The sequence below is a fragment of the Megalops cyprinoides genome, chromosome 7 (assembly GCF_013368585.1).
Source record: "Megalops cyprinoides isolate fMegCyp1 chromosome 7, fMegCyp1.pri, whole genome shotgun sequence".
Taxonomy (NCBI): domain Eukaryota; kingdom Metazoa; phylum Chordata; class Actinopteri; order Elopiformes; family Megalopidae; genus Megalops; species Megalops cyprinoides.
In genome coordinates, this window is record NC_050589.1 from 33025776 (window position 1) to 33051973 (window position 26198).

Sequence of the window (26198 nt, forward strand, 5' to 3'; positions counted from 1 at the left end):
CTGTTCTTTAAACAAAGGGCAGTTGTCTTTTATAAGCCCAATTAGCTGCTCAATTATTTGCCCTAACAAATAACCAAGCAAGTAATTAATCTTTATAGATTAACTTCAGTATCATTTTCTTCACTAATCACGAGTGTCACGAGTTAACAAATAAAGAAATGACAATTCATTCTCCTTTTGGCTTCATAATTGCACAGACACACTTGCAACCACACATTTCTGTCAAAAAGGCACAAATAACGCAGATAACTGTCAAGAGGTGTAAAAACCACATCAGTATTCAATTAAATGACCTAATCAGACCTGATGAATTTTAGCCTGGCTGTAGCTATGAGCGGCATACACAGTGGGTCTCCTGGACCGGGGCTGGAGAGAGAGGCTGCTCTCTATAATAGAGACGTGTTGTAATGAGAAAGCGCTGGAGGTTTTGGATTTCGAAATCCAGGAAAATGCCCTTGTTAAGGCGAAAAGCCTCCCCTGGGGCTTAGGCCTCAGCAAGAGGAATAACAATGAGAGACTGAAGAATAACTCTCCCGCTCCCACGTTGACGCCGTCACTAGTGCCTTGTTTGAGGTTGTTGATGCGAACGTCCTCTATGCTCACATAGTGGCGAGATTATGATATGTGAAACGATAGCCACACTGCATGGGCTCTTGGAAAAGCACCACAAAAATGCATAGATTAGCTTCCTCTCCCGGCAATGAACGTGTAGCAATGTGCCGTTTGTCTCTGAGGTGTTTTTGTAGATCGTGACTGCAGATTGCTTTCGGCTCCTTCCGCTTTCTCATACGGAAGCATTCCCCGATTGCGCTGGTCGCTGTGCGTACACCGGGTGATTTAAATGCAAAGAGGATGTTTGTGGCCACAAACCGAAACCCATTACACAGGGGGTCTGTAAATAGCGTTGTGTGAATTGCGTTGTTTTATTGGATCATATCAATGTGTTATGGTTTGTCTGCAAAAATAGAAACAAGGCCGAATGAGTGCAATGCACTCCGGTGCTATTTTCCCACCTTCAAAGTGAATAAGTGGACACTTCGACAGCGAAACAGTGACTAAGTGGACACTTCTAAAGTGAGCAAGTGGACGTGGGTTGTGATGTTATACTGAGTGCTATTCTCTGTTGAATCCTGGCATTACAGACCAATAAATCGTAGGGCATTACAGGGTGTTTTTTCTCCCCGATATTGCGATTGCTCCAACATTTAATTACAGCCATTGATTATGGGAGAGCCCTCCTAAATGATTATGGATTGTGGGTGTCAGCAATTGAGGCAAAACAGAAAGTTGTTCTTTTCCTTCATCAGGATCAGGTTCACACAGTTCAGTTCCAAGAGACCCATAATAAAAACAAATTCGCCCTCAAAAGCATCATACACAGAAAACAGCAAGCTTTCGGAGCACCATTCCATCTGAGGAAAGGGGGCGTGTTTCTTAATGAAATGGTTATGATTAGCCATACAAGCTTAACTGGAATCCAATCAATGCAGAGTAATTAAATCCACTGCGAAGAAATTGTGTCACATTCAGCTCTTAAATTGCGGGGAAGCAAGACAGTCCATCTCAATTTGAAAAGGAACAGCCCACTGAAAATGGATATGGAGATATGCGGGGTGCTTTAATGAGCTGAGGGAGAGATGAGAGAGAGCGCTCATCTTCGGAGCTTATGAGCTATTTGTGGTAAATTGTTTTGGTAAACCTAGTGTTTTTCTTCCATGAGGAAGCGATCCTTCAACATGCCAACAGGAGCCGTTAACACTGTAGCGTGGCATACTGCGTGTGCATGCCTTTGGGTGCATTCTGCCAGCTACATGTCAATCAAAGCGCCTCATGACCTACCGTGGCAGATCACATATTGGATTTCGGTTTGAGATGCTCTGCATTCCTGACATATAGTTATTATTATTTACATGCCCTCCCCACCGCCGACGTTGTGTGATATCATAGTGATATCGCCGATGCTCTCACAGATACCACAACATTGCCGAGAATCACTGAATTCTCTTTAAGTACTGCTGTTTGGGCATTGCTGTTTCATGCTGTCACATAGAGTTTGCACCAGCTGTATGGAAGGCAGACACTGGGTCATCTGCCTCAGTGCTGAGTCTGTGGGAAAGGAGTCATATTTCTGTGCAGGCTGTTTCCTCGGTGTAAAAGCTGCCTCCTCTCCAGTGCGTCCCCTGGCACTGCGCGCTGGACCGCATGTGCCTTACAGTAAGCCAAATGCATTGGGGTGAGGATCGTTTCATGGCCGACGCCTGCAACAGATGGTGATTTCTGCAGCTGTGCGCCAGCTGTCTCTCTCTCTCTTTTCATTTTCTTTTCCTCCCTCTGTCTCTTTCTCTGTTCTCCTGTCTCTCTCCTCTGTATTCTATTTCTCGCTCCCTCACTTGTGACTCTCCCTATTCACTTCTCTTTCTGTCTTTTTCTTGCTCTTCCTTCTCTCTCACAGATGGAAACACCAATACACACACACACACACACACACACACACACACACACACTCTGATTGAGCTGGTTCCAGGATGTGTTACCACATTGATGGTAGCACAAAAAGACAGCGGTGATCGCTCAGTGGGCCAGGTGTCGCTCACAGGCATCGTCTTGGGTACCAGCACAGCCTCCCTGTGGCATGTTTTGATGCATTTGAAACAGTGTCCACTTTGTGACTGAGCAGATGCTGTGGGATATCATAGATGTGCCAGGCTGAGGCAAGGTGTAGCAGATGTTGCGATTTCATATCCTCACATAAAATAGTTAAAAGAAAAAAAAAAAGAGTTCAGTTTTTGCACTCACAACTTTGCACTCACCACCAACAACACATTAAAATAAAATACAGTGCACATTAAGTCCTGAGACACTGTCTTGGCACTTAACGGTCCTGTATGATTCTGTTTACTGCAACCCTGGAGAAATCTGCACTTTGTTCCAATACTCACCTCTCAAGCCTCTTTGGTCCAACCATTCAGATGCCTTAACAGAAAGCGTGACATGTCTACTTACTTGAATTGTATTTGAAAATCATTTACCATGCAAGTACTGCACATTATCTTTGTTGCATAGAACATTTGATACTGGATTTGAAAATTGTCAGCATGCGTATTCTTATGGCCCTTGGGTTTGAAACTTGTGTGCTGTAAGTCTGGTTTCTTGCATAAGAAATGTACATTTACATAGACATTTACACAACCAGCTAAGGCTGAAACTATATATAGTTTCTCTTAGGCATATGTGATGCAGGGATTACTCCTTCATTAGTTTCACTGTGAAACCAAGACAAACACACTCCCCCTCACTCACCTTGCCACATCAGGCATGGCAGACGCTGACAGATATGTCTAATATTTCACTTTCATTAAAAGTTCCATCTGCCTGTAATCAGGCGTGCAGTAATACTCTTGCTCTCCCTGTGCAAACACACCAGTGAGATGCGCTGCTTTCTCCTCATAGGTTAATACCTGGCCTTGGACAACCAGCACTGACTTGTAAATAACAACCTGAAATCAGGTGATGTAAAAGAGCCAGAATCCTTTTCAAGGTAGATACAGGTGTACCCTCTCAAAGGCTCAGCACTTACCTGATGAGGATTTAAGCTCAATTATTTTTCTTTTGAAGCAACTGTTTTTTTTTCTATTGTCCAAGCAAAAGTAAAATCTAGTATACTGAACCCCCAGGAGGCTGTGCTAATGTTCGGGTGTACGGTGCGTTACATTCCTGAGAGTCAGAGCCAGGTTGTGAGTGGACCATTAATTTGAGCACCTATCCTGTAATCAGGAGGTCCCATCTCTGTTATGCTGGGCTTCCCGATTTCCAGAGGGAAATAGAGGGTGGGGGGAAAGAGAAAAGATATGAGGAAAAAAAATCAATTCCTTGAAAAATTCCATCCTCTGGCTCTTTAATATTTAGGCTCCTGGAGTTGTAATCTGCAACATTACACAGTCAGGGGGTTATTTATAGTCCCATCCCCCTATCGGAATACTGACGGACGACAAAATAAAGCTTCCACTTAGTGTCGTGACTTGAATATAAATGAGTGTTTTATATCTCCCAAGATAAAAATACTCATACCTGTACTGATTTTCTGCATCTATTTTCCTATTTGTGTGGAAAAGTGGCTTTGCCGTAACTAAACAATGTAGATTGCAAGGGGTCTGCGTTGAAATGACTCACATTATTTACATAATATCTCCTGTAAGTCTCTTCTCTCCTTTTCTCCTTCTTTCTCTCTCCATCTCTCTTTCTCCCTCTCTTTCTGACCTTCCCCTGCAAGGGTAGTGCTTCCATAGAGGGCGGGCATTTGCCTGGGTGTGTTTGTTAATGTGACCAAAAAAGGGTCAGTTCATTTGCAGCAGGCTCTGTGCTTGTTTATGTATGTCAGACCAGTTTATAGCTTTTTTTTATTTATATGACATGATGTAGGATGCATGGTTAGGGATTATTGTATGTGTCAACTGACTGTGCAGTGCGTGATTCTCCCCTCACTGGGTATGGCAGGATTTGTACTGGAGTAGAGTATTGGAAGGCTAAAAAAAAAAAGATGTTTTTTTCTGCATATGTCAGTTTACCTGTTATTGTCTCATCTCAGCACGCTTGCAGTCTGTGGATGTACGGGCATCTACAATAGTCCAAGGGTGGTAGGGAGGGCTCACTGCCCAGGTTGTCCTGATCTTCAGTGGGGGTGGGGTGGAGGTGAGAGGGCTTATGGGAGGGGAAATGTGCTGTGAGCTATTTCTGTTTTTAGGTAGAAAGGGGAGGGGGTGGGGGAGGGGGGGGGGTGTTGTTGTGAGAGTGTAGCAAGAGCTGGTCTCTGGGCAGACTCTGTGGATAAAAACAATCAGTCCACTGTAACACTCAAAATGGGAAGGTATAAAGAAACCCTGAGCTTCCCAATAATAAAGGCTTTGCGGTCACCGTGAAGAGTGAGATGCATTTATCACTTTCCTGCTCAAATCAGAGAACAGAAACAGAGAGAGAATAGAGAGGCAAATACAGGAAACATTCTGTACACCTATTTCAGAGTTTCTCTTCTCTCTACCTAGGGCTACTGCTGCCAACTTAATGACTTTCTCCACTATATATAACAAACTTTTAGGAAACTTAGGGTAAACCCAGGGTAGATGAACTTTTGTTTTCAAATGTAAGCAGTGAACAACAAATCAGGCAACTTCCCAAGAAGAGTTTGGAGTCTTCATGGCAGAACGGTTGTAAAAATTACTTGCTTTTTACCACAGTCAGGGCACCATGGATGCAGGCCCTCCCAAGAAGTGTTCCAAATGGGCAAACAGGTTAGGTAATGTAATGACATTTGGATGCTTGTCTCACCATAAATATACCAACTTCAAATCAAGTTGCATGTCTTGCAAGGTACATTGAAAAAATAAAGTTGGCCAAACTTCTAAGGATAATTACATCACTTTTTCACAGGAGCATATACTATTTTAATGGCCTTTAAATGAGCTAAAACAATCAAGGAAACATTGAATTTGTGAGGAAGTTTCATTAGAAGGCTGGTTAGAATTGTGTTAAGGAGATTGCAGGAAAGCATCCTTGAGTGAAATTTGCATGCTGAAGTCAAGCTGTAATGAGGTTTTCATGGCCTGATTTGTAACATCCAAATAGCAAGTGGAAAGATTTTATAATGGATTAGAAGGAAGAGAATCCCCCTTAATCACATCGCCTCGTGTTCAAGAGGCATGGGAAACAGAACACGGAGGAATAATTGCCTTCCATTGGCCGATGACATTTTCATCATTTATTTTTCTCTTGATTTTAATTCCCTGTGAATATGCACTGGATTGCTTTCCAGTACTGTAGTGGGTGCTGGAAAGATGGAGCAGAGAGACAGAGAAAGAGAGAGGGAGAGTGAGAGAGAAAGAGCAGCAAGGGGACCAAACAGCTAAGTCGACATTCACCAAAAATTCCTTTTAACATTGGCCAATGTAGTATAAGATATGTGATTTGACCATAACAAGCCCCAGTAAGATTTTCTAGACAACCAGTTTAAATGGGTAACTAAATGATTCCCTCCCTCTTCACCTCAGCTGATGTGTGGTGAGCATTATTGTGCAAAATGATTGAAATGCATCAAACAGGTTGGTTGAATTGAGTCACCTCACACATTCACACACACACAAGCACGCACGCACACACACACGTTCACACGCACACACACACACACGCGTGCGCACGCACACACACACACACACACATACACACACACATACATATAGCTTTCACTGTAAAGCACTTTGAGATACTTGAAAGATGCTATATAAATACAATCCGGTGGGTAGGTGGGCAAAAGAAAAATGAAGGTATGTTGTTGTATGGTCCAGGCAGGAATCAAGGCATAAAACTAGTCACGTGCTCTCTCTCCCCATTCACTAAATGTCCATGCTGTCCCCTATACTTTCAGATAACCCAACAGCCAACCCAAGAGGGTTTTTAATCATCTCCTATTTTGTTGAGGATGACTGACTTCAGGTAACAGTGGTTTCCGTGGAAGCTTGGATTCCATGTCTGAAGGTTGGGCTTCTGTCTGGCTAATCATATTCAGCCTCTGCACATGTTTTATTATCAAAGGTATGCAGGCGGGTGGGAGTGGCAAAGGTCATTCCTGCTGTCCCTCATTCACAGGGCACAAGAAGAGGAGGTCATCTTATTCACCTCTCTCATGGCTGCTGGAGCGTACTTAAAACCCCACAATATCAATTGGAGGATTGTGTGTTTTGATGACAATTTTGCAGCCCCTGCAGTTTTTGGCACTCTGACTTGAGCATTTGGAATCTGTTTTCATCTGAGCTATCCTCCAATGCGCTTACTGCCAGTGACAGCTCACTGACTTCATCATTTCGGATTTTTCTCCAATAAGGGTGTGTTTTCAACCATTTTCAGGTTCTATTTACTTTCTGCAGAAGTGACCTTCCAGTGAAGGATACATAGTTAGACATGTGTATGAAAGTCACAGAAGTCACAAAAATCAACATGAGCTCAGAACATGCAAAAATCAGCCAGGATTCAGTGCAGCTTGCATTACTGTGGGCTTTCCAAAAGGGTTTAGTATGCTTGAAACAGCTTAATTAAAGTGCTTCATCATTCCATCAGGTTAATTGCGGTTAGAAATTGCTTCCTATCCATACTAATAACACAAGAGATTCTGAGAGGCTCGGAAAGGCTTCCTCCACTCTGAGTCCATTTACTCCGTGTCCATTCTTTAAGTAAGCTGGCAGCTATTCGGTGTTAACACTGTCCTAATGTTGCAGTCCCAGAGTTGTGGTTACAGTAGTTAATCCACAATGAATGCCTACCCAATTCATCTGTTCGACAGCTGTAATGCAAAGATGTCCCAGGGGTCAGACTGTTTTGTTGAAAAACTCTCAAGTTTTTTTAGCTTGTGTTTATCCGATTAAGAGTATCGTGGATATTCATATTAGTTTGTGATATTCACACGCCCAGTGAGACGATGCAAACAATAGACAAATCCCTTGAAGAGGGAAAAAAGCTTTGTGGAATGGCTCTTTTGGATGTTTTGCCTAATCCTTTTTTTCCAACACAAAAGAATAATGTTGACCGCTCTGTCAGCTCTGGTGACACTTGCTTCATACCTGTGCCATTGGTTGAATGATCCCGGCAGTAATCTCTCTCTACACAGAGGGCGGGGACCCCAAAGTCGGTCGGCCTGCTTTGCCACACCCCAACTTTTGGGACATTTGAGTTCAGTTACTCCCAAAGTCCCGAAAGGCACCCATGGCCCCCTTTTCTTGGGCTTTAATGAAGCTGTTTTCGCGTTCATCGTAACCCTCCTCAGTGCCGAGCATGTTAAGCGCGTCTAAATCTGGAACATTAGACTGAAATATTGAGGGACCGCGGCGAGCGTGACGCCTTTCATGCCAGCTCCCGAGCTGTCCTCTCCCCCTCTTTAAAATTTGAACGGATCCCTTCTTCCCCTCTCCCTCTAAATTTTGTATTGGGCTTTGCATGGCTGATTGCAGAGAGGGAAATGAGGCGAGCGTACTGGCATGTATAATGAATTGTCCAGGATGTTGGCGGGTCTCTGTGCTTCCCCTCCCTCCAGAAAGTGAAAGTCAACTTTGTGGCCGCATCTGGAGCCTCGTGAGGTCAGCATGCTGGGCACAGACGTCCGGAGACCTTAACATGCTTCTGCACTGGGTTTTCATGAAAACCCGCCTGCCTCCCTGCCTTTCCATAACAGCTCTGCATTAAAAAAAATTATCTGCATATTATCTTGAAGCTGGCTGTTGTTTTGCTTTGGGGCATTTAAAACGGGAATCGCGCCTATCTTCTGCCCTCCTGCTGTGCTTCAAACAGCAACAGATAGACACACCATCCAAACCACGTCTCTCCCAAAATTGCTTGTTTTATTAGGCAGGACATGGGTGTAATGTAGACTAACCCTCTGCACTTCAACACGTCCCCTTGCATTTAACTAAAACTCCAGCACAGAGGCTCCTTTAAACACATTTTTATTTCTAACTATTTATGGAGACTTCTTATTGGAAAATAAGGAGCATTCCTCAGTCTGTCCCCCCAGGGGTTCCCTTACATGTAAGTGTTATTGCATTATTCTTTCAGTACCATATTTATTAGAATAATGCCCTGGGACTCCGCTGCCCTGCTTTTTTCATCTGAGATCACTTCAAGGGAGGAGTGTATGTTACCATAATTTACCACTGAAAACACTGTTGACTAGTTCCATATGACAAAACCGTATGATACGCATATTCAATCCAATGCAAATTTGGAATCATCAGCATGCAATATGAATATTTTTCTCAGCATAAGTACATAAATTTCCATGTGCCTCATTAATATAGAACAGAGCACTAAATTTGTTACCATTAAGAAGTAGGTGTCTCTTTATATCTTATTTAATTCATGGTATCTACTTTTTTTAACAGAGCTTCTGCATATCTTTTCTTATATTGCTGCTTAGAAAAAATGCCCGGCACAGAAACATTCCCTAATTGGACTGCAGGGGCAGATTGAAGCCAGCCAGGACAAACTTTTGTATTTCTTCCACTGTGTTTGTCTTTATCTCCTCTGTTGCTTTCATACGTAACCCCCCAGATGATAGTAATGGAGCAGAGCTCGTCAGGCTGTCGGCTTGTCAATCTGGATGTCCCCAACTCCGTCTGGTGTAGGGCTCGGAGGCCACAGACGAGACGTGCCACACGCTCAGCCGGACAATGAGCGCCTGTTTTGATGCAGGCCTCCTTGTGGGAGACCTGCCGTTCTGCAGAAATTTCTCTCTCCTTCTTTGAACGGATCTCTGCAGGATGACAAAACAGCACCACTGTCCTTAGTGTGGATTTTGAGGATTGAGAGCAGTGGCAGGGTAGTGTTGGGGTCCCAGTGAGACTACAGATGTGGAACTGTACTATATATCATTTTATTTTTTGAGTGACACATGAATACATTAAAAAAGTGTGAGCGAGTTCTATGCTTTATGTATTATCTATTTGTTCAGCAGAATCCAGTGTGACTGTGTGTCTGTATATGGATAAATATATACACACACAGCTGGATACCAAGAGAGGCTAGGATAAGTAACTTCTACAAGGATGAAGTAGTGGCTGTCTCTTATTCCTGTGCCACGCTGCCAAATGCCACCATGCTTGCAAATTTGAAGCACCTGTCAGAATTTTCCTTCCCTTCCATTAAAGTGGCTGTGTTCAGCTCCTCTTTCTCTGGCTCTGAGTGTGGCAGGAACTCAGGGATATGGGAGGAGGGTGAGGCACGGAGAGTCCTGGTCGAAACAGGCTTACCCAGAACCAGGGCTCTCCCGCCAATGCCCTGTTTCATGTGAAATCTACTTGCCTCCTATGAAAGCCGTTCACTTCCAGCAAAATGAACTTCCATTTTCTGTAAAAACAAGCACTGTGAAGTCTTCCTGTGAAGACTGCTAGCTTCCTGTAAAAGCCACTCGCTGTCCACTTGTTCTGGTGACATTGTGCCAAACTGACTGATACACAGGACTGCAACCTTCCTCCAAATCACTGCTTCTAATTGGATCAAATAGAATAATTCAATCTGAGTGGACTAATTTGATCTCTCTATGAAGTGAACGTCCTGAACTAATTGAGCTGAAGCAGAACGGTAACTGGCCTGCTTGCTCTCATTAGTTTCTGTGATGCAGTTTGTGGCATCACAAGCGCACAGGTTGTTAAGGTCAATGGCATTTGATTAATTGATGAATTTTGTTGTCTTTGGCCTTTCCAAAAAAAAAAAAAAAAAAAAATCTGGGCCAGAGCCAGATACTTGCGTGCATAGAGCAATTCAAAATGAATTTTAAAAACTTGCTCAAGCCAGTGACTGGCCATAGTACTTACAGAAAATTTTGTTCATGAGCTTAGAATCTCTTTTAGGAAGATCTGATCTTAGAAGGAATACCAGGTTGGAACTTGCAATCTGTTTGTTTGGAGTCAGTCCCATTTTATGGCAAATATCCAAGCAATAACGCTGTAATTGCATTGTTCCCAAACCATACTGAGTCATGCACTGGCCAGTCACGGTTTTGGGACAGGGTCATGGTTTAAACTTGTGTTGGATGAGTTGAGGTTTTGGGTTGCTTTGAATGTTCACTGGACACCCCATAGTTTTGACTGCAATAGTGAGGAATGAAGGTCACCATGAATACACAAGGGCCATCACGAACCGGAATGGATGAGGGTCATTTATGAAGAGACATTCCAACAACGTGCACTGAATCACTTTCAGGTCCCTGCTGAAAAATGCATTGATTCACTAGGAGTAGGAATTCTCCCCACACTGACAATTAATTGTGTTTTATATTGCCAGCGGCTGGAGTGCTTACCTGTCCCTCATCTCTGTGTGACTCAACCGTGTGTAATGGGGGAGGGGGGACGCCCGTCTGGAGGACGCCCTTGAAAAAAGTAATCTCGTTTTGATTTGGGGGAGGGAGCCCCTAATAAGATTTCCGTACAGTGGGCTGTTAAAGGTGTTGAGGGGCATTTTAAAGAGGTTGTTGACCCCACCCATGTGTGAGCAGAATGCAGCTCAATGTTTTTGGTGCTTCCTTTATTGCAGTGGAGAGAGAATCTGTTTGTGACATCACAAAGGTCCAGGAAAACAGCCAAGGGGAAATGAGAATGAGGTACTGCTTCCTATTGCAGAGGCGTTCAGCTGCAGACTAAAGACTGGATGGATGTCGGATGAATGGGCTCCTATGTTCTCCTCACGTATTAAACTGATAAGGTTGTTGTTTGCAGAACACGCAATCAGAATCTTGAGGCTGTCGGGGTGGAATTCACTGTGATTCAAATCATGACCTCATGCTGTACAACTTTTAACCTTCAAGTTTCTTCCTCTTATTTCCAACCCTAGAGTGCACTGCCCTGGATGTGCTAGCGATAAGGGCTTGCTCCCCACCTCAGAAGTCGTTAGTCCATAGACAGCGGATACGCATCTCTGCCCCATTTATAACAAATGCACTGGGGATTCCCGGACACTTCCCTGTCAAAGCTCTCAAATCCATAGCCTGATAACACTGGCCGCCCCCGTACATTTCGAGATAAAAAGTGCACTTTTAATGCATAAATTAATCTGCATGGATGGTAATGAGTTCCCTATGAGCGTGACAGTGTTTAATCACAGAGAAAAAAAAATGGTGAGGCTTAATAGGAAGAGAGAAACATAAACAAACTAGGCTGAAAAGAAAGAAAAAATGTGTCTGTCTAGATCTGTCTAAATACAGTACATGGCTCATGCGTGGTGGATCAGTAAGATATCACCAGGACTTTTTGGCAACATCTTAAGGTGCGAAAGCGAGCAATCTGTTCCATCTATAAATAACTCCCACTGTCCGATGGCCTGACCCAAGACCTGAACTCTGTCCTCGCTCTCGCTCTTGTCACTAATAAGGCGGGAGCGAGTCGGCCAGGTCCGCGGGCTGGCACGCGCGCAGCCGTCTCGGGCGGGCGGTAATTGCGTGTCCAGCTTGCAGGAGTGACCCCTGGAACCCTGACTGCCACTTTATCTCTCTTTTCCCTCTCGTCTCCCAGAGGCATCCCGGGGAAGAAATGCGGCCTCATTATATTCACAGCGGAGGAGCTCAGCAACTGTCGGGTCAGTACCACACCCCCCTTTCCCTTTCTTTCTCCGCTGGTTTTGGTTTGCTCCTTTGTGTGCAGGAGTGCAAACAGGAAACAGTGCAGTGCGGGACACATAAAGGAGTACACTCTTATGGAAAGGAAGGGTTGTTCCGTCACAGCGATGCCTGCAAAAAGCACCAGTAAAACAAGTGAAGACCATGTGAATCATTGGTTAACTGGAGGGGGGATAACAGTAAAGGCCAATCATGGGCCTTCGTGGGCTAAACTGGAAACATAACTGTCTTCCGAACAGCACAACTGGACAACTGGACACACTATGCAAAATATCAGTTCATTGTTGAAAAGGACAGTTTTCTGTTTTTGACATTAAGCGTGCATTAGTTGGGTACCCTTTTTGATTGGTTACTATGGCCACAAGGACACTTTTTCAAAGTTTTATATACAGCAGTGAACAGGTCTAAGTGCCCATTAGCTTATAACTAAAAGTAGTTCCCTCTTAAATATTGCATTTTTTTTTTCATGTTGCTTGTGCTAAATGCTTAGTGGTTAGCCCAGCCGTGGCCCTCAGCGTTGGTTATTGCTCCTGGGTTCATAGATTGCCGCAGATGAGGAGGGTAAATTGGAAGAGGGAATAGAGCGACTCAGTGACGGAGATGCAGAGAGGCATGAGACAAGACCTGAGACGCAGTTCTGAGAGCGAGTCAAAGTCAAAGAACCCAGATTAAAAGCAAGAGCTCCCCTTAGAACTCCCCCACTGTTACTCAGCTGTCAGCTTTTCTCCCAGTCTCCTTGTTTTTCATCTAACGGATCGCTCGCCCGATACCTGAGAGTGTCTTTTGACATCCAAGCAGCTGCCACGCGCTCCTTTCATCTCTTCATTTAGTTGCCCTTTCATTCCTAAAATGAGATGACAGGTTGTTTGTTCTTATCTAATATGTGTCACTCATCCTAATAACGAGCTAGATTTTCCTTTCAGTAGTGGAAAATTTTCCACCTACTCTTGTTAGGATAGTGATACATACCACTCGTGATTGTGTTTACTCGGCTCTGTGTTATATGCATTTGGGTGACAAGCATGTGGTCGCTCAGCTGTAACCTCATTTCATTGTGTTTCAACCTCAGTCTTGAATTCACACTGTGAATGATGTTTTTTCTTCCAGCAGCCGCTAATTAGGTTGACCACGCAGAATGGCTGGTATGGCTATTCATTCAACCATTGCTTTCAATAACAGCATAGGAATGCTTCTTGGCGAGAATAGGACAGTAGGCCTATCTCAGTGAACCTGACACTCTTCACAGTTTGGCCCAGAAGGATCCCAGATTCCAAAGGCAGATGAGATAGGATGTCTGGATCAGCAATCCCCGCTGCTTAGAGTACGTTGAGTTTGTTAGGAGAGGCAACTCCGCGCACATCTCTCTAGAATGGCTCAATAATAGCCTGCAACTGGATAATGACTTGTTGTCAATGAGGTGTGATAGAGAGAAGTCGGTCTTAAATCAGTTTACCCAAGCTGTTAGGCAACAGTGTGGTGCAGAGAGTAGGGAGCTGGGCTTGCACTTGAAAGGTTACTGAAGGTGAGGCATTGCTGTTGAGCCCTCGAGCAAGGTACTTGCATCATTAAATACTGTATAAATATTGCAATGTAAAATCATTATAAATATATTACAGTGTAAATGGATAATATGTAAAAGATAAGCTTTAAAATATAAGTGGTTTCGGCCAGGGTGACGCCTCTGAGCAAATAAATAATGTAATGTAATAAAAGCCTGGCAAACAATGTAGCTATATCTTTGATTTACTCATGTTTATTTAAGCTGGAGGGTTTGGGGAATTGAAGCAGTACAGTCCAGAGAATTGATGATGCGTTCAGAAGCATTGAATTTCATTAGTCCCTGGCAAACTAAGCATAATGGTTTTATTCCTTTAAAGGAGAGTCCCTCATCTTTAGATTTTTCACAGAAACCAAGAGTCAGTTCTAGGAACAAAATAATTCTTGTTCCATGGATTCTGTGTCTGATTCCTGAAAATAGTACTGCATGCATCATACGTGCTTCCAGAAACAGAGTTTTATTGAATATTCCATCCTTTGAAAAAACAGGACTATAAAGTCCTGCTTCACAGAATGCTGACCAATGTTGACTGTTCCACATGTTGTGTTATGTCACACTGGATAGAAATATATTTCAACACATTTCTCATTGGTTAAACTGTGTGCAGTTAAACTCAGCCACCTTGCTTCTCTCCCTCTGAATTTGAGTCACTCAGCACCCATCCTGCAAGCCAGTGGGTGTCCAGCTCTCAGTAAATTACTAAAAGTCAGACTGGAACCAAGACTAAATCGATCAATCCATAATTTCGATCAAGACCATGGTTCAGGTGGAGTCAGGTGTTGAAGTGATTGACTGCAATGAAAGTCTGCCTCTAGATGAAATGCTGAAATCTTAACCACATAACTGCTGTCCCTGTACTCCTGTTGGCTGTTCTTTTGCTCTTTTTTAATTTGTTAATTTGGTAGGGATGCCAATCAAGCATTGATGCAATGTGTGATACAATTATCGATTGCATCATATTAAAGTGCTGTTAGGTGAGGTTACTTTCAAACAGCAGTCACTAGCTGGTGTTTTACAATATAAGGGAGGGGAGAGAAAGCAGAAAAGAAAAAGAGAGAAAGACATAAAAACTCACCACATATTAATTAAAGGGTGGTCTGTTGGCCATTTTTTTATTTTGCATGCAAATAGGGGTAAAACTTGATAGATGCTGCCAAGCTGGGCATCATTTCAGCCCAAACCTCTCGTAACCGTCCATACAGGACATTGCCACAATGCAGCTGTGTGCCAACAAGCTGGACAAGAAGGACTTCTTCGGAAAGTCGGACCCCTTCCTCGTGTTCTACCGCAGCAACGAGGATGGAACGTGAGTGCACCTGTGGAACCGGTGCCGCCGCGGGTTCCCCGGGTTCTCCCCACACTTCCCGTGTTCCCCCGCCCTGTGTGCTCTGCGCCCCATTCCCAGTCTCTTCTCTCTTCCCAGGTTCACCATCTGCCACAAGACAGAGGTGGTGAAGAACACGCTGAACCCCGTGTGGCAGCCGTTCACCATCCCCGTGCGAGCACTGTGCAACGGCGACTACGACAGGTATGTGGGTGAGGCGAGGGATAGCTACAGAGCCACACTGACAGTGGGTACCACTGTGCTTAAAGGGCCTGTTTATATGGGTAGAAACCATTTGTGAATATATTATTACACATTAAGTGCAACTTGCTATGGTCAGGAAGTGACTGAACTGTATTTAAAACATTATTCACAACATCAAGCCTTATATTAATCTTAACATTTTTCAGTCAATCCCAAATGATACTGCTCATGTAAGCGTAAAGTCAATTTGTAACAAATTAGCATTTGCTCACTACCTGTTTACAAAACAACTTTAAAATATGTCACACTTAATTAATACTGTAGGCAGCAATGCATTTAATAACTGTTTAATCCAAACAGTTTGACAGGTCCTGGCAAAGAGCTGGAAATCTTGGTGCATAGAATGGAACATAAATTTATGTCACTGCAGCAGTACTGGAGAGGTAAAATTACATCTGAGTTTGAACAGAGATTCTGAATCACCCCTCTCCAGAAAAGTTCACTGGCTCTCCAATACTTTCCATCTTCTGAGGGGAAGAACCATTGTGCTTATCATGTTTCTGTGGTAAACCCCCTCCAGCTCATGATTCTATTGATCAGTTTGTGCTGTGTGCCCCTGGAGAACCTGCGGATATAATATCATCACAGGCAGCGGGAAAATCCGCCATGTTGAAGACGCCACAGAGAGTGGAGCTGTGCCCTGTGGCAGTCAGAATAATGCCAGCAGTCGGCCGTGGCGTCTCAGGGGCCAGCGCTGGTGTTATTGGGATTAACACAGAGGATTTGAGCATTGGGTTATCTCTAGTCCCCTCACCATGCAGGCACTTTTCAAACACCCTCCCGTCAAGAGCGGACATCACCAGGAGGGCGTGGGTTCTCGACGCTCGGCGCAGATCAGCTCAGCTCCTGTCATTCAGCCGGGTTCAAATGCGACATTAAAAAGTCACATTGATCGGGAAGAGACCAATGCTTTATCTTGCAGTGACGGAGCCGTTAGCATCCCCTCAGGAGAATGGCAAAACTAGGTCAGCTTAGAACCATCCACAGTTTCTGTACATCTGACCATAATGAAGATTGAGGAAACACGAAGAGCACCCCCTGCCTGTGCTGTAATTTCCCACTGGACAGGAGATTGCTGAGCCACTGTAAAGGCTTCGTTTTCTCATCCTGGGACAATTTCCCTCCTTCTCAATTTGCCCATTGTGGGAGTCGCCCTTGCTGGTCAGGAAAGAACATGCTCGGTTCTAACTTCCATCCGCTACAATCCAATCTCGCTTTTTTTGTGACATGATAATGTTGTGACTGCTCAGGATATCTCAGAGGCCATATACTATTCTGTAGCCAGGATTATGGAAGTGCTTCTACAGGACCCCAAAGGTTACTTCCACTCTTCTCACCTGGGTCATTATAATGTGACAGACGTACAAGTAAACCTAACTGGACTGAATAACCCTTGTAGGAAGAGCAACCAGAAGATCTACATGTCCTAGATAATGAAGGCCATTACAATCGGCAGTACAAGTCTTATATGGGACATGAAGCAGAAATTCAGTGTATTGTACGTTTTTAGCCGATAGAAATTGGAGGTACCTGACCTGGTTGCATAATCTGTTTCTTGGCTGAAAATGCAAAATCTTCTCACTTTTTTCTTTTTTTTATTTCCAGAACGGTAAAGGTGGATGTGTATGATTGGGACAGAGATGGAAGGTAATTATGAGCAATTTCTTTGCACTCATCCACTCCAAAGTTAATTTTCACGCCTCTTTTCCTGCAAGTCAATTTTATCCCTCTGAGGGAGAGAGACCATCTGAAAGGAGTGATCTCTCTGAACTAGCTCTGCTGAGAGCAAGATCACAGTGATTTCTGTCTGCTTCGTTCTTATGATGAATAATGTCTCATTTTTATTGGTTTTCTCTCAGATGCTTTCAATAACACAGCCTTATACCAAGCCCAGCTGATAAGAAAATGAGTCAAATATCAAAACTGAAATAAATCAACATGCTGTTTATTAGGTGAATTGCTGTATTTTGAATATTGCAAATGCTCTTGCAATAGGTGCAATGGTTAATTTAATCCCAAATTTGAATTTATGGTTAATCCACACAGACATAAGGAGAGGACAAGACATAAAGACATAAAGAAACTGTGTGCACGTGGGTGTGCGTGTGTGCATGTGTGTGTGTGTGTGTGTGTGTGTGTGTGTGTGTGTGTGTGCCTGAACAGGTATGTGTTTGTGTATGCATGTGTGTGTACTTGTGTATTTGTTTGTGTATGTGTTTGCATTTGTGTACATGTGTTTGTATGTGTTTGTGTGTGCAAGCACGTATTTGTGTGTGTGTTTGTCTGTGTCTGTGGGAGCGTGAACATGTATGTGTTTGTATATGCATGTGTGTGTGAGCTTGTGCTTTTGTTTATGTATGTGTTTGCATATGTGGACACGTGTTCGGACATGCTTGTGTGTGCATGGACGTTTGTGTGTGTTTGACAAGGGGGGCAAAACCTTAGGTAACCTTAGGTAACACTGCTTCCCACACATAAGAACAGTCCTCACCCACCTTGTTTAAGACACAAAGCACTAGTTTCAAAGCTTCATCCTCGGGAGTCGTGTCACCTACCATAAAAGAGAGTACAGCGACTACATACGCATACAGACAATCTGTCTAATGTTTCCTAAGTATTTTAAAAAGAGTTCAAAAAATATATATTTATATATTTACTTCTTTGTCAGACACCTCAGTCCAGGGTGACTTCCAGGACATTACACGATACAGGTGCGGCATACTAATAAGTATGGCCGTACAGAGGGCCAATTTGATGTGTCCTTGTTGAAAAGGTAGCGCATGTTTCAGTAAGGAGAACTGACTCAGCTCCGTATTTATTTATTTAGCTGCCAGGTACCCTTATACAGGGTGACAAGCAAACCATTAGAAAATACCCACACAGAATATAAATAGCAGATAAACAGGTGCTGCACATCCAATAGAATTTCATTATTTCACCCTATCGATGTCCCCTGTGAGCTGGGCAGAGAGGAAGTCTACTGCACCAAGCCCAAAAAAAAGAGAAAAAAACCCTGTTAAATATTAAAGCGATGAAATTAGGAAGTAAGAAGGGTTCACGGAAGCGATGGTCCACAGCCTTCGGGTAGGGATACAGAAATAGAGGCTGAGGCTGCATGTGCTATTTTTATCTTTGCTGAATGTTTTCCCGTCCCATAAAAAGCCAGGGGATCTGAATGAGGAAGTGTGCGTGTGTATGTGCAATGCTTGCATTTCCGCTAGCAGGCGTGTGTGATTGCAAGGGTGTGAATGTGTGTGGTTGTGTGTGTATGTATGTGTGAGCGTGTGTGTGTGGGGGGTGACATTAAGTGACTCGCAGGGCTGAGGAGAGGGCAAGAGTGCAGTTGAGGTGACGGGTGTGACTCTCTCTCCTGTAGCCACGACTTCATTGGCGAGTTCACCACCAGCTACAGAGAGCTGTCGCGGGGCCAGAGCCAGTTCAACGTCTATGAGGTGAGAGGTTTCCGGTGCCTGAGAGACAGACGCCTACTGTTACTCATCAGTATCATCAAGTCTCACATTCCATTGTTCAAAGTTGGGCTATTTGTTATTATTATTAATACTGTTAACATTTTTATTACAGCAGTGATAAACATTACCCTGTGAAACTCGTATTAAATCTTATTTCGTCCCAATTTAGGTACTGAATCCAAAAAAGAAAGGCAAAAAGAAAAAGTATGTCAACTCTGGCACGGTAAGCACCAACTCTTCTCATGGCTGTTGTGCCCTCATGCTGATTTTGCGGGACTCTGGTGTTTATCATAATCTGATGTCCCCTTCCTCCCGCTGCTGTCTGCAGGTAACGCTGCTGTCCTTCAAAGTGGAGTCAGAGTACACATTTGTGGATTTCATCCGCGGCGGGTGAGGGCAACGTTAATCGTGTTGACGTTAATTAAGAACCTCGCAGCTCGGTGTGCAAACAGCAATCTGCCAGATTAGCGGCCCGCGTGCATGCTGAGCTGTCTCAAGCGCCGCCGCTCCCTGTCTGTCAGAGAGCCTCCGCTTGCGGGCCCGTGTGTTTAACCTGATTGCAATCTATTGCGCCGCCAGGCCCCCAAGACCTCCCGTCGGGCTCAGAGCTCCCACTCCATTATCAGCTGATTCGTGCCCCGCAGAAATGTATCGCGGGGGTGGTGGCCTTGGCGAACCCAGCACATGTCCGTGTCCTCTGGGAGCGCTCGGGGCAATGCCTTTTCGATAGACCCGGGAGCCATTTCTCTGAGGTTTTAAACCTCAAAGGCACAGCCAAACTCTCCTCCCATTACAAACTGGGCCGTTGCGGTTTGTGACATCTGTGTGATTTATGTGTCACGTTCTGGCGCATTGAAAACACATCAGTAGAGACATCTCTGTGCTCCTTGTCGATTTTGCATTCTCTTTTTACGCGGTTTCTACATACCTCCGGTCTCTCTCAACAGGACCCAGCTCAACTTCACAGTGGCCATAGACTTCACAGCATCCAATGGTAGGTGTTGAGCATCAAGGCCTCTTGATGATTGCATGTGCCTAAGCTTTCAGCTCTTTTTGAGGAGCCTTTTTAGTTTGACACCAATGTAGAACCACTGGACAGCTCCAAAACCACAAAACAAATCATGTTGTAATTGCCTCGTGGCCAGAAGCTTATCTTTAACGTACATGTCTACTATTTGTACCAACAAAAGTAGCTGGCACTGTTTTACAACCTGAACCTGCATGCACTCACTTTTCTCAGAGGTACCCAGGTGTTTAGTAGCCTTTAGCAACCTCATCACCCATAAATAACATAGCTCTTACTTTTTAGTCACTGAAATACCAACAGATAGAGGATTGGGTAAATGGTATTTTGGTGGGCCTTGACGGATCTGGGTCACGTGTCCGTGTTCTTACAGGGAACCCCTCCCAGCCCACTTCTCTTCACTACATGAACCCGTACCAGATGAACGCCTACGCCATGGCGCTGAAGGCCGTGGGCGAGATCATCCAGGATTACGACAGCGACAAGCTCTTCCCCGCCTACGGCTTTGGCGCCAAGCTGCCCCCAGACGGCAAGATCTCACACGCGTTCCCTTTGGTAAGGCAACACTTCTCTGTGGAGGGATGAGGACCGATGCTGTCAACCAGATGTCAATGGCATACTCACCCTCATTCTTAAGACAAGGATGATTTGACAGAGGGAGGGAGAGAAAAAGATAGAGACCAAATACGCCACTATCAGATGAGAGAGAGAGAGAGAAAGAGATCAAGATCAAGTTGACCCTTACAAACATAGGACAGGACATACAAAGAGGGAGAGAGGGAATGAGAGAGAGACAGAGAGAAAGCCAATGCTGACCCTTACATATGTTCTTTAGTTCCACACAATTCACTGTGGGGGAGACAGAGAGATTGACATTGACTAGGATAAAATATTCTCAGGTTCCATTGAAAGTGCTTGCAAAAATGTGACATCTCAGAGGACTTGAGGGGGATGAAAGCCCCTTTTCACAGACCACAGAAATAATGCAAGAATCATGACAGAATGCACCACAGAAAGGCAGAGCCAAAATGAACAAAAATGCCCAGTGGAGAGTCCAGTGAACAAGAACCATAGTGACTGCTGTGGAAGCCTACAAGTTCAAAAGATCTCAAGCCAGCCTGAAAGTACCCTCTCAGGCAGAGATGGGGGCGGAGGTGGGAGAGGGAGAGAGTGAGGGAGAGAGAGAACACTTGTGAGTCACTGAGCACAAAAACAGACAGCGAACAGGGAAGGGACAGACAAAAAAGGAAAATGAAGGCCATCGAACATAAGGCCTGCACAGACAAACGCCTGAAATAGACCTTCTTCAGAATGATGGGAGACACGTTTTGAAGACAAGTCACAGAAAGGACCACAGAAATCAAGGTTTCTGTCATATCATTGGACAATCTTCTGGCACAGTGATGGTGCTGAGCGGGATTATTTTATAAATAAGGATAAGATTCCCCCTTTTCCTGGGGTTTCAGCTACCCCAATTAGCACGACTCTGCTAGAGAGAAGTGTCTTTTCCACGGCTTTGTTGGCGACACAGCGGGGATGGCGCGGTCAAGGCCTGCTGCAGTTTGAACCCCCCATCACAAAGAACATAACTTTGAATAAATATATAGAGCACGTCTTCTGGGAACCTCTGCAAATTGGTGATGAAAAAGATCCCTGTGACGGTCCTTCAACAGCTTGGATAGTTATGGGGTCATATGGGTTTGTTTCAAAAGAGAAGTTGTCCATTAACACTACAAAGGGATAGCGGGGAGCTGTGGTATTTGCATAGAAGATTCTGTGGTTTTCTTACCGCTGTTGGTAGGAGTAGTTTTCTTTTTTTCTTCTCTGAAGTGCCATTTAGGCAAGGCATCTTCACAGAAGAGGGTCATATGTGTATATGCTCACATGCATTTTCTTATTAATTAAAGAGAGGTACACACCCCTTCCAAAGAATGGAGTGGAGTGGAACTAGTTGTGTTTGATGCAATGATTCCACACTGTCAAACGCCACCCAAGTGAGTGTCCGTGTCATTGGCTGAGAGCTGGGAATGAGAAAAGGACAAAGAGAACCAGCATGCTGATAGTGTTGACAGTGATATCCCCTAACCTAATCTATGCCTCCCTCCAACTCACTCCATAAAAGTGACCCAAGAAAAATCACCAGTCTCTCCTTGGTCAACACTGATTCATTATGCTATTTGCTTAGCTGACACTCATTTCCAGGGCAACTTACACGCAGTAGACACTGTAGATATCTCCCATTTACACAGCTGGATGTCTTGCTTAAGAGCACAACAGGAGCACCCCACCCTTAGAGTTACAAACCCTCTTCTTTACGACTATGCCACATTACTGCCCCATGCCTTAATGCCTATAACACGTTCACCGCATTCCCCAGCAGAGCTGAGTTTCTTTTGCTGAAACAAGTTTCCAACAACAGTTGATTGCCTCTAACTTTTCACACACCAGAACTGCAGTCATCAGTTAATCAACCCTGCCAATTAAAAGCTACTTTGGCATGACGAGGCTGAAATTCTGCCATGCGTAGACAGTTTTAATTAGCTCAGATAATTATTTGATGGATGCTGTCTGGAGTCTTGTATCTGTTTGGACGTCCCCTTCAAATATCAGGCCACCTATGTTTTGCTTTTGCTTTTTTTCCCCCCCAGGGAAATCTAGACAGGGATAGACAAGCGAAGAGATTCAAGTGTGTAAAGACTGTAATTTTACTGGGACTGTGTTGTCTGTATCATTGTTTGTGTCACTGAGATAACTGCAGCTGCCTAGTCCTCCTCTCCATGACTGTCCACCAATTAGAGCTGGGCCTTTTTCAAACTCTTGTCCAAATAAGGATAATATGCTGATCTGTAAGGAGAATTTAAATACCTACACACTGCTGATGATGTATTTAATTGCATATTAAATTAAGTTTCAAACAGGTCTTAGTCAGGTCTCCATACCACATGCAAAGGGGAGATAAATGTAGAAAATATGTCAGCACTGGCAGCATCCTGAATGCAAGACATTTCTCAGATTAAATGTTCGTTAAATGTGTGATATCAAACACCATTGCTGACTTGTAGAACAGCAAAATAATGTTCCTTAATCTGGCACAGAGGGAATGCCAGTTGCAGTGTGTTCATTGTTTTTGTCTCCAGTGGCTATAAAATGAAGTCCCATAATGATTAGGCATTATGACTCAGTGCTTTCTTTGTTATGAATTTTATACTCATACAATTCATGGACATTTCCAGTCTTCTGGTCTTGTGCCTTGCAATTCATAGAAATGTTAATACATAGAACAGCTACTGGCTTTGAAAGCTAGTCAGGTGTACTTGAATTTAGTTTAATTTTTTGCTGTTGAATGGACTTCTGGTGAGGTGGAGAGGTTAAACTGGATACTAATTCCCTCTCACTAACTCCCGAATGATGTATTGACTGATTGATTATTTGAGTGATAGTGATCAATAGCTCCATAGAAGGGGATGACAGAAGGCCTGATCTCCTGAAGCATAAATTCATCAATAGGCTTTGATGTGAATTTCTGTTTTGATTTTTTTTCCAGAATTCAGACAGTGAAAACCCCAATTGCATAGGAATCGAAGGAGTCCTGGAGGCCTACTTCCAGAGCCTCAGGACCGTCCAGCTGTACGGTCCAACCAACTTCGCTCCAGTCATCAACCAGGTGGCACGGTAAGAAAGGGGGGAGGGGCACAGAGCTCTCTAACTTAGTGTTCTACACTCGAAGGTTTGTTGCACTTATTGCATTTAATCATGTCACTTGTACACTGAGACATCACTACTCAACACCTCCTTCTGCTAATCCATACTGGTCAAGGTTATGCATGAGTGGTGGTTAGCTTTGCTTACATTTCTCATTGCAATTCTCCCGTCCATTGCAACACCTTAAGCAAAACTGAGACGCAGCACATCATACATGCAGACTTTATTCAGTCTACCACATCAGTAGTTTTCCAGTTTCTCATATTCTATAATTTCTCCGCTCCTCCAGGTCTTCATTTATGCTGTCTACCAGAGGCGCTGCCGGTCAGACATATCAGGATTATGTGCTGCTCATGACAGTCTGGTCATGTTAGGAGGGACCATTTGCTTTTTGGTGTGATGTGTTAATTTTGTATCACTATGAAAGCCTGATGGGTTGACATGCTGTACCTACTTACCTGCAGTGATTGTTCTTTTTGTCTCATACATTATTTCTGTGAAATTTTGCATAAGTGCTTGTTGTCAGGCAAATGTATTTTTCCCCCTACTAACTGGGAAATGGTAGAATCCTGTGGAGGGAACCCTGACTTTAATGTCGATTTAAACAGTCTGTTTTTGGCTGGCGAAGGGAGAAGTTAGAGGCAAGAGGCTTATATGCAAGAGCTTTGTTACTGTGCACTGCTGTAGCGGATTGTTTTCCACCGTCTAAATTTTGGAGTTTTAGTGTACACAGTTTGACTTAAGTTAATTACTTGTTTTCTTGCCGTATAGGTTTATTATTCTTCATTGCCACTGTAAATACCTTTCCTGCACTCTTTTTCCCTCACTGAATCACTGGATGTAAATAATTTTTTGCACTGGATTTAGTTGTCCTGTGCTTTCCTATCATCCACACACAGACACACACAGACCTGTGCATGCATACTTCCACACACATACACAGGCAGGCACACAATTACACACACACACACACACACACACACACACACACACACACACACACACACACACACACACACACACACACACACACACACATGCAGCTCCCCTGCTGTTCTCATGCCCTGGGCGCAGAGCTCTGTGGGTCTCTCGAACACGTTTACCCCTCCGGCAGCCATGCCTCACCTCTCTCCCAGCCTGGAGAGCCCGGCTCTGTCCCACACCTCTTCATTATTCATCTTTAACGCTCCCTATTAAGGCAGAAATAACACTTATGGACTCCCTCCATACATTCAGCAGACACCCTATTTGCATGCATTAAGCGCCTAGGTCTAATGGGGCCTGTGTCAGGGACACTCGTGGAGATGAGTTATTACGATGTTTGCCTGACACCTCTAGGGGGAAGGGAAGCATGCCTCCCGAATAGGCTGAACATTACAGTACGAGCTCTTTCAGCTCCTTCATGGTTGCGTCACGAATCCACCCTTGTCAGAACATTCTGACAGCCAATTGACTATTTTTATCTTTAAGAAACTTTACTGTGATTATGAATGTGTGAGTTTACCCGCTACTGCTGCTGTTGTTGTTGATTGTGGCTGGTGTATTTATAGCCAGCACATGGGAAGCAGTAACCCCCTGGTAATTGATCTGGGTTGCGTAACCAGGCAGCATGCGGCGCGGGGAAGGACCGGGGCCTCTCGCATCGGCTCTGGGAGCGAGGACTGAGAGCTCGGGCCTTCAGAGCCGAACAGTCAGCGTTCTCCGCACGGCCTCCCACACGCTGGCCCGGTCGTGCTTTGTCATCCCCCCTCCCCCCTTCCTCCGCTCCCCTCCTCTCCCCCCAGCTCCGACTGTGCTCTATCCTCACCGAGAGGAGGAGGAGGAGGGAGGTGGGCGAAGGCCGCTGGTCGCCCCGTCGAGTCGGCCCAGGAGCCGTGGGAGGCAAGCCTGGCTCTTCTCCTCGTTTGACTCCCCCCCCCCCCACCCCCACCCCCACCCAACAGAGTGGTGACCTCACAGCCTCACAGGAAGTGCCCTACCCACTTAGGGTGTGCCTTACAGTACATAAACGCCAGGACCACCTCCCTGGAAATGCCCAGCCTTCCCACAGCTGAAGCTGGCATAGATTTTAAACCTTCTAGAAAATGTTATGCAATGCCTCTCAGACAGATCCAAGCTGATATTGAAATGTATTGACAGGCAAAAAATTTTGCATAATATGCAAATCTAGCCCTGTAGGCTGGTCCACCTCAGCGTTCTGCAAACATTCTGTTTGCGGGTGACACTGGATATCTAGGTCGTAACTGGCTGGTCGTGAATTGGGGAGATTAGCTGCGATCCCGCGAATCTCCGCAGCGGATCAGAAAGATGCCGGTCCTGCTCAGCTCAGCTCCTGTTCCTGCTATCGCTCCAGACGGCAAGCGGGGCTGTGGAAATCCAGCCAGCAGAAATCTCTGCCTCCCGCTGTGCCGCCTCCCACCTCCTGCACTGCAGCTACGAGAGGAGCCTCATCCTGAGCAGAGCTTCCCTCACATGTGCCAGCCGCTAAGCCCAGACTCCACGGGCTTACCTTTAACCCTGGCGCTCCATTTCACATCTTATAAATGTGATAAACAATGGAGCTGACAGGGAGTTCATATATTCATATATCCTGTGTGATGTGTGTGTGTGTGTGTGTGTGTGTGTGTACGTGTGTGTGTACGTGTGTGTATATGTGTGTGTTCATGCTCACTTGCAAGAGTAATTTAAAAGACCAGTATGCTATGATACAT

The 26198-nt window shown here is 44.6% G+C and overlaps 1 protein-coding gene across 1 annotated transcript in view; it reads left to right on the top strand.

The window, feature by feature from the left end:
* LOC118780489 (copine-9-like) overlaps nt 1-26198 on the top strand; it is a 77821-nt gene that overhangs the window by 43274 nt on the left and 8349 nt on the right. The window contains exons 8-17 of the mRNA XM_036533012.1: nt 12042-12105; nt 14906-15009; nt 15127-15231; nt 16897-16938; nt 18668-18743; nt 18931-18984; nt 19090-19151; nt 19709-19755; nt 20159-20340; nt 23330-23457. Of these exons, the coding sequence (XP_036388905.1) occupies nt 12042-12105; nt 14906-15009; nt 15127-15231; nt 16897-16938; nt 18668-18743; nt 18931-18984; nt 19090-19151; nt 19709-19755; nt 20159-20340; nt 23330-23457 (864 nt within the window). The remainder of the gene's footprint in view (nt 1-12041; nt 12106-14905; nt 15010-15126; nt 15232-16896; nt 16939-18667; nt 18744-18930; nt 18985-19089; nt 19152-19708; nt 19756-20158; nt 20341-23329; nt 23458-26198) is intronic.